We start from the raw sequence: 11,967 nt of genomic DNA on the forward strand, positions 1-11,967 counted from the left end.
GATAGCTGGTTGCCCCGTCGCACTTCCCAGTACTCTCCGCATTTACTAAGCTGGCAGCCGGTAGCAGGTAGCCGGTAGCCAGCTCCAATACAAAATAGACGACCGAGCTGCTGTGCTCGCCTTGCCGGCTTGGCTGCCGCGGTCGACATCGACAGAGAACTGTTCCTTTTGTATCTTTCTACCCACCTTGATGCGAGACCATGCGCCTTTTACAGTGCAGAAGTACCGGCGGAGACCCTCTTTTGAAGTCTTTCTCGGACGACAAGGCGATTCCTCCCTATGCAATCCTCTCGCATACATGGGGAGCGGACGGCGACGAGGTCACATTCAATGACCTAAGAAGTGGTGCCGCCGCCCATAAGCCTGGGCATGAAAAGATTCGGTTCTGCGATGCGCAGGCTAGGAAGCATGGCTTAGAGTACTTCTGGATCGACAGTTGTTGTATCAACAAGGAAGACGACATGGAGCTGTCCAAGGCCATTAACTCCATGTTTCGCTGGTACCGAAATGCCGATCGATGCTACGTCTACTTGTCAGATGTCTCGACAGCCAAGCCGCAAGTGAACGGCGATGCCTGCGAGTGGAAATCTGCTTTCCGGAAAAGCCGATGGTTCAAACGGGGCTGGACACTTCAGGAGCTCCTTGCCCCTCGTAAGGTCGACTTCTTTTCCCGGCAATGCGAATTCCTCGGCGATTCACTTCTGTTAAGGAAGCTTATACACGAGATAACCAATATCCCAGAGGCTGCGCTTCAAGGACAGTTTCTCTCGCAATTTTCCTTCAAGGAGCGCTGGTCATGGATCGAACGTCGCAAAACGAAGCTTGAAGAAGATCAAGTGTACTCAGTGCTGGGTATTTTTGGTGTCGATATGCCTACCCTCTACGGCGAAGGGAAAAGTAGAGCATATAGCCGACTCGAAGACGAGATTGAGAAGCTGGAGAAATGTACACGTGACTTGCACGTCACCTATCCACGGCGTGATAAAACGCGTATTGAGGAGACAAAGGGCGGGCTCGTGGAGGAGTCGTACCGCTGGATCTTGGAAAACCCGGACTTCCTCCATTGGCGTGACGACTCGCAAAGCCGAATTCTGTGGATCAAAGGTGATCCTGGCAAAGGCAAGACTATGCTGCTCTGCGGCATTATCGACGAAATGCAGAATTCGAAGGACAAGTCAAGTCTTCTGTGCTACTTCTTCTGCCAGGCTACGGATTCACGCATTAGAAGCGCTGTGGCTGTGTTGCGAGGGTTGTTGTTCATGCTCATTCAGCAGCAACCTTTGCTCGCCTCGCACGTTCGCAAGAGGTACAACAACGTAGGAAAGTCCCTGTTCGAGGACGCAAATGCTTGGGTGGCCTTGACAGAGATGTTTACGGACGTGCTGCAGGACCCGAGCCTAAACACCACATACCTGATCGTCGACGCGCTAGACGAATGCGTCACTGATTTGCCAAAACTGCTCAACTTTGTAGCAGAGCAGTCATCTGTAACGTCTCGCGTCAAGTGGCTTTTCTCGAGCCGCAACCGTCCGGAAATCGAAGAAGAGCCAGAAAGGGCAGACCACAAAGCTAGGCTGAGCCTAGAGCTGAATGCAGAATCTGTGTCAGCAGCTGTGTTAAGCTGAAGGTGTCTCGGCTTGCGCAGCGAAAGGGGTACAGTGAGGAGACTAAGATCGCTGTACTCGACTACCTGCAGTTAAATGCGAAGGACACCTTCCTCTGGGTTGCGCTAGTGTGTCAAAGCCTCGAAGCGATATCGAGATGGTACGTAGAAACCTGTCTTACCATGTTTCCGCCTGGACTGGATTCTTTGTACAAGCGAATGATGGAGCAGATTAGCCAGTCAGTCTACGCTAAACTCTGCAAGCAAGTACTAGCTTCCATCACTCTCGTATACCGACCAATCACACTGGAGGAGCTATTGGTCCTTTTCGAACCGCCAAAAGGCATGGCTGCCAATCCAGAGTCAATGCGAGAGGTCGTTGGTCATTGTGGCTCATTCCTGGTCCTGCGAGAAGAGACTGTCTACTTCGTGCATCAGTCAGCTAAAGACTTTCTGCTCGAAAAGAATATGGTTAAAGAAGAGTTTCCCTTGAATGAGGATGCTGTTCACTCTACTATATTCACCAGGTCTCTCGATATCCTGTCCAGGACATTGCAGCGAGATATGTACAATCTGAAGGATTTAGGTCATCCTATCGAGGAGGCCAAACCGCCAGAGCCTGATCCATTAGGAGCGTCACGCTACTCATGTGTTTATTGGGTCGATCATCTCTGCGCCTCGGTCCACCAAACTTCAACGATGCCCATAGTTGGTCTTGAGAACGGAGGCCGTCTCGATAAGTTCTTGCGCAACAAGTATCTCTACTGGCTAGAGGCTCTCAGTTTGTGCAATAATGTGCCAAAAGGCATTGTTTCGATGGCAAAATTATGCTTCCTTATCCAGGTATGCAGACACTATAACACCCAAGTATATGTTTACGGGCTAACACGTATTAGGAGAGAGGGGTTTCTCATCTCACTGAGCTTGCCCGCGACGCGCATCGGTTTATCATGTACTCCAAAGGAGCGATTGAATCCCATCCTCTTCAAGCGTATGCATCTGCGCTTTTATTCAGCCCGACAGGAAGCGTGATCAGAAGATTGTTTGAGCGCGAGGAGCCAAGGGGGATCACTCTCAAGCCAAAAATGAGCGACGGCTGGAGTCCGTGCCTGCTGACGCTTGAGGGGCATAGGTTTAGGGTCGCCGCGGTAGCCTTCTCAAGCGATTCGACGCGGCTGGCATCAGCGTCGGATGACGACACTATCAAGATCTGGGATGCGCATAGTGGTAATTGCCTACAGACGCTTACAGGCCATAAAGACAGTGTTCACGCAGTAGCCTTCTCAGGCGATTCGACGTGGCTGGCATCAGCGTTGGAAGACGAAACTGTCAAGATCTGGGATACGCGCCGTTGGAATTGCGTGCAAACGCTTGAAGGCTATAACGGCAGTATTGACTCAGTAGCCTTCTCATGCGATTCAGTCCAGCTAGCATCGGTGTCGTGGGAAAATATTATTAAAATCTGGGATACGAGCAACTGGACATGCTTAAAGACGCTTCCGCACCATAGTAAACCCGGTTTTCCACTGGCCTTTTCAGGCGACTTCACGCGATTAGCATCTGTGTCGGATGAATTTACTTTAAAGGTCTGGGATACACATAGTTGGACGTGCCTGCAAACGTTTGAGGGCCGCAGTGACTCGGTGTCAATAGTGTTTTCGCCCAACTCGACTCAGATAGTGTCAGCGTCGGACGATGGCATTATCAAGATCTGGGATGTGCGCGACGGCACGTGCCTTCAGACGCTTACGGCTCATATTGACCGTGTCTACGCGATGGCTTTCTCGAACGACTCAATCTGGTTGGCATCAGCGTCACGAGACACTACTATCAAGATCTGGAATGTACGCAGCGGAGCATGCTTGCAAACGCTTAATGGCCATAGCGGAGTTGTTACATCAGTTTCTTTCTCTCAAAACTCAGCCCAGCTAGCGTCAGCATCTATCGATGGTACTGTTAAGATCTGGGATGTAAGCAGCAACGTGGACTTAAAGTCGCTCGAGGGCCACTGCCTCGCGGTCGAATCAGTGGCCTTCACGCACAACTCAACCTGGCTAGCGTCAGCATCAGAAGATCGCACTATTAAGATCTGGGAAACGAGTAACGGGAAATGCCTGAAGACGCTCGAGGGCCATTACCGCTTTGTCAAATTGGTGATCTTCTCGCATAACTCGGCACAATTAGCGTCCATGGGATCGTCCAGCAGTAAAATCTGGGACACAGGTAGCGGAGCGTGCCTGCACACGCTTAATCATGGCCCTGTTGCCTATGTAATAGCCTTCTCGCACGACTCCACCCGGCTGGCTACCGTGACTGACTCCACTGTTCAGATCTGGGATACGCGTAACGGCGAGCTCCTGCGCGCGTTTAGTGACTACAGTGACGGCATTTTCAAATCAGTAGCCTTCTCGCACGACTCCGCCCGGCTGGCTACCGGGTGTGGGGTCGGCGTTGCCGGTATCTCCACTGTTACGATCTGGGATGCGCGTAACGGCGAGTGCCTGCACAGGCTTGACCAAGACGGCAACGTCAACTCAGTAGCCTTCTCGCGCGACTCGGCCAAGTTGGCGTCGGCAGGCAGTACAGTAAAGATCTGGGACGCAGATAGCGGTGTGTGTCTGGAGACACTCACCGTCAACAGCTATCTCAGAGTAATGTCTTTCGATTCCTCGGGAGACCGCCTCAATACAACTCTTGGTGTTATTTCTCTTTGCCAAAGCGAAGCTTCAGGCGAAACAGATGTTGTGCGACCAAAGCCGACCCAATTTGCAGGCATAGGAATAAGCACCGAGGACATGTGGATCACGTACAATGGGAGCAAGCTCCTCTGGATTCCACCAGAGTATCGTAGTAAATGCTTTGATATATGCGAAAACAACCTCGGGATAGGTGTTAGGTCTGGTAAAGTTTGGATTTGTACGGTCGATCGCGATTGAATGTATCATGGAAAATTGTGTAGGTAAAACGTGTTTAAGACTGTGAATGCTTTTACTCTAAGCCCTTCCCTCTACTAATTAAATAACTATGTATAAGCATCGGAATAGGGGGTCAAGCAGGGGAAATTGCTATTGCTGAGGGCTATGTTCATAGGCTCTGGCTGATGCACTGTGTGAGCAGCCTTTGTGGCCTTTGTCGTGCGCTGTTAGAGTGGCCGAGCTGTTTGCTAGCCGGCCCTATGAGTCATGTAGCAGTCTCACATATTACGCACAGCGCCTGATATATAGATAGTCATTTCTGCCCTCTTCTAGATAGCTAGCTATAATCATCTCATCTTCCTTTTGTAGCATCATTGTGCTGCGGAGCTCAGTGGGGCGTACTCTTCAATTAAGGGTGGGGTTGGGGAAAGGGGTTGGGGAAAGGGGGGCTTAGAGATTTTCTGATTTTCCGATCTTTGCAATGTGTTCACCTTTTGCTCTACTTATCTCACGTACGATCGTAGTTCGGTTCGGCAGCTGATAGGTGGCCATACTCATGTTCGACATGTGTTGTACTGGAATTCTCCTGGCCCGTGTCCGCGTCAAGGCACAAGGAAACTCCTATTATAGTCTGAGCCGCCTTTATGAAGCGAACTTCTGCCAGATGGCAATATAAGTAATGGTCTAGGACTCTAGAGTGTCAAACTCCACCTGAAGTCTGGACAGATCAGCTACGCTCTGCTTGCTTGTTCCGTTCGCCAATCTACCTTGACCTGGCAAATCGGAAACACCAGCATGTCTGAATTCGACGACGCGAGATGCGGGATTGGAGAAGCTGATTGCACCGGATTCTGCCGCCTTAGTTGTCAGGGCGCTGGACGCTCGCGGAACACAGGTCTGGATGCTCTCGGGCGACAACGCCACCACGGCCAAAGCCGTAGCCCGGCTGGTCGGCATCAGAGAGAGAGCAGGGTGCTTGCAGAAGTCCTGCCGTCGGAAAAGGCCAGCAAGGTCGGATACCTGCAGGCGACGCTGGACCCCCAAACCCACGGCTCCGTGAGCAGACATCGCGGCCCGCGCGGGAGGCGCCGCGCAGTAGTGGCTATGGTCGGCGACGGCATCAACGACTCGCCGGCCTCGCTTGGTATCAATCATGACATATAAAGCGACGCTTAGTCGGATACCTGAGCTTGAAACAGCCGTCAAATCAAATTTACCCTTCTAGAAACGACCTCCTTCTCCAGCCATATATACTTCCAGCGCCAAAGCCTAAGCTCAATTCCGAAGCGGAGTCAATATGTCTAACTCCTATGCCCTAGTGTTGCACTTCGCCTTCCCGAGTGGCACAGACCTCGTCAATAATAGTAGCCGCTGTCCGGGATGCATTCTAGTCCAAGGATCCAGCGATTCTGACTGTACCTGCCGATTAGCAGCAATTTTACAATCAGCTAGTGTTCGAACGGGACAGGCCTAAGCCGAATCATGCATAAATTACCAACTTTGGCAACAGTGCTCCCGGCTGCCCAACGATTGGATTCAGTGATTGAAAGTTGGTCTTTCTTCGAGCAATCCGTTCAGCTTCCGGACAAGACATCTGCTGGCAGTATTGCCATGTTACACGCTACTCGCGAGGAAATGCTTTACTGAGACCGTGGCGCTTCGCAGAGTTGCTATGACGGCCCGAATGCATGTGCTATGAAGGCGTACCGCCTCATCCCTCAGAAAGTAGCCCAAAGCTTTTTTCAAGGGTAAATAGCGCTATCTAAGTCATATCACGCCAAGGCAATAGTACGAATCTTTACGCGATCGTTCGCTCAGAGAGGTATGGCGAGGAGACTGAGAATTGCTGAGCATACGAAAAACAGCGGTGCAGGTTTCGAAATACAAATGCACGAGTATAAAATCTATCGGCCAATTCTGAAAGCATAACGGATTGGATCCAACAGGAGCAGAGAAAGAGAGCGGCAAGAGGCTTCAGTGGATTCGAGTGTATTGAATAGTGTCTAACGAATAATGTAGTGGGAGGACTAGTAGAAGTAGCTAGCCTAGTAAAAAAGTGCCCATCTAAAGAAGGAAGAAAAGAAGAGGTAGAAGAGAGAGTGGTGGAGAGGAAATAATAAGAGAAAAGAGTAAAGGTAATAGTCAAGCTAGGGCGTTGGGAGGTGAAGCATTAGCGTAGAACCGCAAGCAAGGCCCGGCTTATCTGACTGGGTCGCATCTATTTCCTGATGCAGGCTTGCCGTGGGGATGTTTAATGGTAATGAAAATCCATTTACTAATCACTAAAATACTGACTACTGACTTGCTCCCAACCCTGGGTTAAACCCGCTCAACACTGGGGTAAAGAGCTTGGGCCAACGCCGTGACCATGCTGTGCTGGGCATCAACTGCAATTTGAGTGCTGGGCAAACCACCACAGTCCAACTTGGACGACGACCGTAACCAGCCCGAAGATAGGGAGCGGCATCTGGGCTCGTCTGCATCTGCAATTCTCAGCCCCTGCAACGTTTCTTGTGTCCAGGGAAAGAGAGAAGCAAAAAAAAAAAAAAAAGGGGGGGGGGGGGAAGGGGGAGAAGCGGGAGCACACGTGATGTATTGCCCGAGCCCGCCCGATACCGAATGGATGCCCTTGTCCCTGTCTCGAAGCATGGGTAATCCTGGAACTAGTCCCGAGCGGAGTTGCATCACTGCGGGAGCGGCATTGCTCTCAATCACTCGCTTTGTTGCAAGAAGCAAGTCATGCAGTGGGTCAGTAGCTGAAGTTTTCTACCCCGTCAATGGTCAAAGACCACTGTGGTTTCTAACCCATCAATGACGAATGGTGTCTCAATGGTGTCCGGTAAAGTAACGTGGTGCTGGGTGCCGATGTCGGCCCCGCCTTTGCGCAGCCAATCACGGCCCTCAAACGCGGACGCGTGGGGCTGCTTCCCAAAACCACGGCGGTGGGACTGAGAGAGGTCGACGTGAACATTTTTCAGGGGAACTTCCAACGATCGCTGTCCATTGCCTGTCCATTGCCTGCCTATTGCTATTGCCTGTCCCTCTCTCTTCGGCGTCGCGACAGGAGACTCCTATGCCATGAGATACTAGTCGTCTGGGACGCGCGAAACAAACATGTCTCTCGGCCTCGTCCGATGATGCTTGCCCAAACTCTAGCTGTATGGCTTCTTTCCGCCCAAGCCATCTTCGCCGCCTACATTCAGATCAAGCCGTGTCCCGACGCCGACTCTCTACTGGATCATGACCTTTCAGCTAGGGCGTCGCTTGTCCCCAAGACCGACGACAACGGGAGAAGGCGCCTTGAGCTGGAGTTTGCAGGAGGATACAATGAGACTAGGTGTAGAATTGTCCAACAAATGAACGTTTCGTCATCGGTTTCCATCACCTCGCTCAGCGCAACCTCGAGCTTCCAAGGCCTCACCGAGTCCGTGCAATGCACCAAGTTCATCCGCGAGGGCAAGCCTTTCTTTTACCCTTCTCTCAAGTTCGCCTACGACGTTCCTACTTATCCGCTCAGCACCTACTTTCTCACGGCACACCTGCGCGGCAATGGCCAGCAAATCGCCTGCTTCAACGCATATTTAACTCCAGACTTGGGGCCAATCGCCTCGCCGATCCTTACTTGGGTTCCCGCTGCCATCCTCATGCTGATAGTTCTGTCGAGTCTCTGGTGGGAGATGTACAATCTCTCCCATGAAGAGAACACGGGCGACGAACCCGACCAGATTGGCCCTTTGTTCCGCGAACCTGGCCGGCAGCACATCGTCCGGGTGGCCAACTGCATCTCCTACCTTCAGTTCATCTTCTTCTCCGGAGCGCTTAGCCTCAGCTTCCCCGGCTTTTTCCAACCCATTGTTAGTCGCACCAGCTGGTCTACTCTGATGCTTCGGGTGGGGGTCGTGGATAGAACCCCGTGGTACTTCGGGGTCAGTGACGGGCTGTACGCCATCAACGGCACGTTTGGCGGAACACCTGGGCTGGAACTGATGACGCAGGTCATGGGCGGGACTCTCACGCTGAATGCATGGTTCAACACCATGGCCCTGGCAGCCATGATCCTGTTCCTCATTGCAAGCATGGTGTTTCTCGGACAGAAACTGGAGTGGGCTCGCAACTTGTTCCAAGCGAGGAGGTCGCTCATTTTCCGGGATGACGTTGATCCTGGTGTCAAGGGCATGCTCTGGGCAACGCTGCGACTGTTTTGCAGCTATCTGCTTCTTCCGCTCGTGGCATGGTCAACCTATCAGCTGACCCATAGCGGGGCGGTGCCGGTATTCGTCGTCGTTGCTGCCTGCAGCGTCGTTTGCATCCTTGTTGCTCTCATCTGGTGGGCCATCTGGCAGAGCAGCCCGCGCGCCATGGGCTATTTTCTCGTCGACACTGTAAAAAGCCACCAAAGCTTGAATCGCTTATCCAGGATCCAGGGGACTTATGCCGTCACCATCTTTGTGCTGCTGTTTGTACGAGGGGCAGTGATTGGGGGTCTGCAAAGCGCCGGCATGGTGCAGCTCCTGAGCCTCTTGGCCACCGAGGCTGTGCAGATTGCTCTCTATGCTTACTCCTATCACGAGAGCCCGTTCAAGTCATGGTCGGGCATCATGCCGGCCGTCCGGCTGGTCGTCTTGAGTCTGCAGGTGGCTTTCCTCCCGGGAGCGGCGGGATTCGTGGCCAAGAGCGTTTTGGGTTACGCGATTTTGGTTTTCCACGCGCTTGTTCTCTTGCTTTGTTTCGTGTCTCCTGCAGTATACGACATTTATTGCCTCGTCGCCCCGAGCTCGATGAGGACTGGTCGTCATAAATGGGGTCGAGGAGACGGGCGGGCCCCAGTAAGACTCTTCTCCTCGACATGCTTTTTGTTACTGGACTTTTGTTCTTCTCCCCCCGCAAAACCCCGCCTCGCGTCCTTTCCTTCGAACTCGGGAGTGCTGACAAGACTAGGTATACAACCTGCGACAAATCATGCGTCGGCCCACCAGCTTTCGCAACTTCACCGCCCGTGGACTTGCCCCTCTGGACACAGCGTACAGCAGCCACCAGCAACAACGTGGCCAGGCCCCGGCGACGCGGGACTCGAGCTCCCTGCCGTCCCCGACCGATGCCGAAAGGTCACCCTACTTCCGCAGCCCAAGATCCAGATCCACGGAGCTTCGAAACTGGGCCCAATCGCCTGCTTCCGCTCATCCTTCGGCTTCCACCGAGACCCGCTCAGACGTGGGCTCGGAGCCACCCAACGCGGCAAGTCCAGACGCGGGGCCGGAACCTCCCAAGGGGGCAGGTCGGGGCGCGAGCTCGGAGCCATCCGGGCCAGCAAGCCACGAGGCGCAGGGAAGCGACCTGTCGTGCCTCCCGTTGGACCCGGACCCCAGCGTCGACTACTCGTTTCGGGAGGCGGACCTCTACTACGTGCAGCCAAAGACCAAGATGTTTGGCGAAGACAAGACGCCGCAGGGCAATCTGGTCAAGTTGAAGCTGCAGAAACTAGGTTCTCTTCGGCGTAAGCTGGCTGCAGAGAAGGGCAGGCGATCGAGTGGCGGTGAAGAAGAGACGTAATTCAAAGATGATACCCTTTTTTTTTTTCTTTTTCCCTTTTTCCCTTTTTTCCCTTTTTCCCCTTTTTTCCCCCTCTTTCATCTTTTTTCTTTTCTCTTGCGCAATCTAGATGAGGCTTGTTACATACACAGCTACCACTGGGAACATGCACAATATTTCCGGGCCCCATTCGATCCACGAAGCTTGCCATGCTTCGAGAGCTCTCCCCTGAAAGACTCGCAGGGCAAGGGCTCTTCCCGTGTCCATGTATTGGAGCTGCGGGCGAGACGGCTAGACTCCCTCGTCAGCCATAGCCTTATTCGCCGTTGAGCATGTAATCTAGGTCATGGAAACTGCGCCGAGAAGCGCCATCTTATTTGAAATTTAGTGTAGAGCTGGAGTCGTAGCACACGTGAGGATTTGGTACGACGCTTCTGCCAGGCGGGCATCCGCAGCTACTGTACCATTTCCATCCCAAGCACCCCTACTGACCACCCCCTGCCACACCTGGTGTTCCGAGGCATACATATCTGGCACACTGGCTCTGGAAAATCGCGCAAGCCCCGCGCGGCAAGAACAGAGGCATCACCAGGCTCACCACCAGCGCCGTGTGGCTGCGCGGACTGGTGACCTCCACAGGATTCTCCAGTCAAGCCCGTCATCGTCATACCTTGCCTATTCGCTTCAGCCCTGTGCGGGGGGGGATTTCCCGCCGAGCGCCACCAATGCGCCATCAATCATCAAATGTGCCACCAGATTAATGGGGCCAGCTCACTAGTCTTGAGGTCTTCAAGTCTGCACTAACCAAGTTGGCATGTATGCCGCTCCAATTGGGGCGGGTCACCGAGAGCTCGGAGACGGGACATTGCCCGCAAGACATCATCGCATCGCTGTTTATTATTAGAATACCCTAGGGGCTATATACCTTAGGTACCTGAGTGCTACATAACATTAGCCATCTACCTGTCAGTACCCTTTACAGATTAAACCGGAAAGGATAAATCCGAGCGCCGGGTGGAAAAACCTTGCCTGTGATACCTAACTACTACCCTTGTCGTTCCCCAGGACGGAGCGAATCGCGTCGCTGTTCCCTCGAGAATGCCCTTTCCCACAAGTCCGGGGTTTCTGGAAGGTAGCAGGGATCATGACAGCCGGGTGGGTTCCTGGAGGGGGCCACCGTGTAACGGGCCCGCAGCTTGTCCATCCAGGTCGTGCTTTGCTGGCCACGTTCAGTTTTGCTTCTTGGCAAGCGCCACCCACTACGGTACCACATGACGTCGGGCAGTAGTCCCTGATTGAGCAATCTGGTGCACGAGGGAGGCGCGACGGGCAGGAGGGGCAGGAACGGGCAGGAACCAGACGGGCAGGAACGGGTCGCGACGGTGTGGCACAAAGCATGATTCACAATCCTGTTTGTGCGAGCTTCTGGCAGCCCCACCCGTTCCCGTAATGCGCACTACTCCATGCTTGGGCTAGTGCCCCACGGTACGCCTTACCCTTGCTGGCATTGGCAGGTCTTGGCGTGCCAATTGAATTTTGTCGGCTGTAGCATGTCGTCTTCTTCCAGATCCCGCCGGGAGGGAACGGGCAATCAAGTTTTTTTTTTTCCCTACCCAGCATGTCTTTTCCCCCCAGGCCATCCATCTGTTGCTGCTGCTGCTGCTGCTTCTTCTTCTTCTACTTCTTCTTCCCCCTCCTCCCTCTCCTTCGGCAGCCATAGTCACACGCTACACGAGCTGCAGCATGCAGATAGATTCCAAGGCCCGTTTTGGCAGGTACGATGAGGCTAAGCCAACGGAACGGGGCATCTGGGGAACGCTCTTTCTCCCCGCGTTCCACAAAGGTCTTGATCCATTTCCAGCTGCTGGTTGAGGCTATGGATCCGTGGCGGTGGAACGAACCGGACCTGACTCGGGATTG

General features: G+C 53.3%; 4 protein-coding genes across 4 annotated transcripts; all 4 read left to right on the plus strand.

Moving 5' to 3' along the window:
* Positions 1-200: 200 nt before the first annotated feature.
* UV8b_00270 (uncharacterized protein) lies at positions 201-1,625 on the plus strand (the record flags this gene model as incomplete). The annotated part of the gene is made up of 1 exon (XM_043137768.1): positions 201-1,625. The coding sequence occupies one exon, from the start codon at positions 201-203 to the stop codon at positions 1,623-1,625; it is 1,425 nt and encodes a 474-aa protein (XP_042993702.1).
* Positions 1,626-1,786: 161 nt separating this feature from the next.
* Positions 1,787-4,539, plus strand: UV8b_00271 (uncharacterized protein; the record flags this gene model as incomplete). Its single annotated transcript, XM_043137769.1, has 4 exons — positions 1,787-2,446; positions 2,500-2,594; positions 2,736-3,447; positions 3,532-4,539. The coding sequence occupies 4 exons, from the start codon at positions 1,787-1,789 to the stop codon at positions 4,537-4,539; spliced, it is 2,475 nt and encodes an 824-aa protein (XP_042993703.1).
* Positions 4,540-5,313: 774 nt separating this feature from the next.
* UV8b_00272 (uncharacterized protein) lies at positions 5,314-5,682 on the plus strand (the record flags this gene model as incomplete). Its single annotated transcript, XM_043137770.1, has 1 exon — positions 5,314-5,682. One exon carries the CDS (start codon positions 5,314-5,316, stop codon positions 5,680-5,682), a length of 369 nt encoding a protein of 122 aa, XP_042993704.1.
* Positions 5,683-7,652: 1,970 nt separating this feature from the next.
* UV8b_00273 (uncharacterized protein) lies at positions 7,653-10,068 on the plus strand (the record flags this gene model as incomplete). Its single annotated transcript, XM_043137771.1, has 2 exons — positions 7,653-9,344; positions 9,457-10,068. The coding sequence occupies 2 exons, from the start codon at positions 7,653-7,655 to the stop codon at positions 10,066-10,068; spliced, it is 2,304 nt and encodes a 767-aa protein (XP_042993705.1).
* Positions 10,069-11,967: the final 1,899 nt, after the last annotated feature.

The sequence above is a fragment of the Ustilaginoidea virens genome, chromosome 1, assembly GCF_000687475.1.
Source record: "Ustilaginoidea virens chromosome 1, complete sequence".
Classification (NCBI taxonomy): Eukaryota; Fungi; Ascomycota; class Sordariomycetes; order Hypocreales; family Clavicipitaceae; genus Ustilaginoidea; species Ustilaginoidea virens.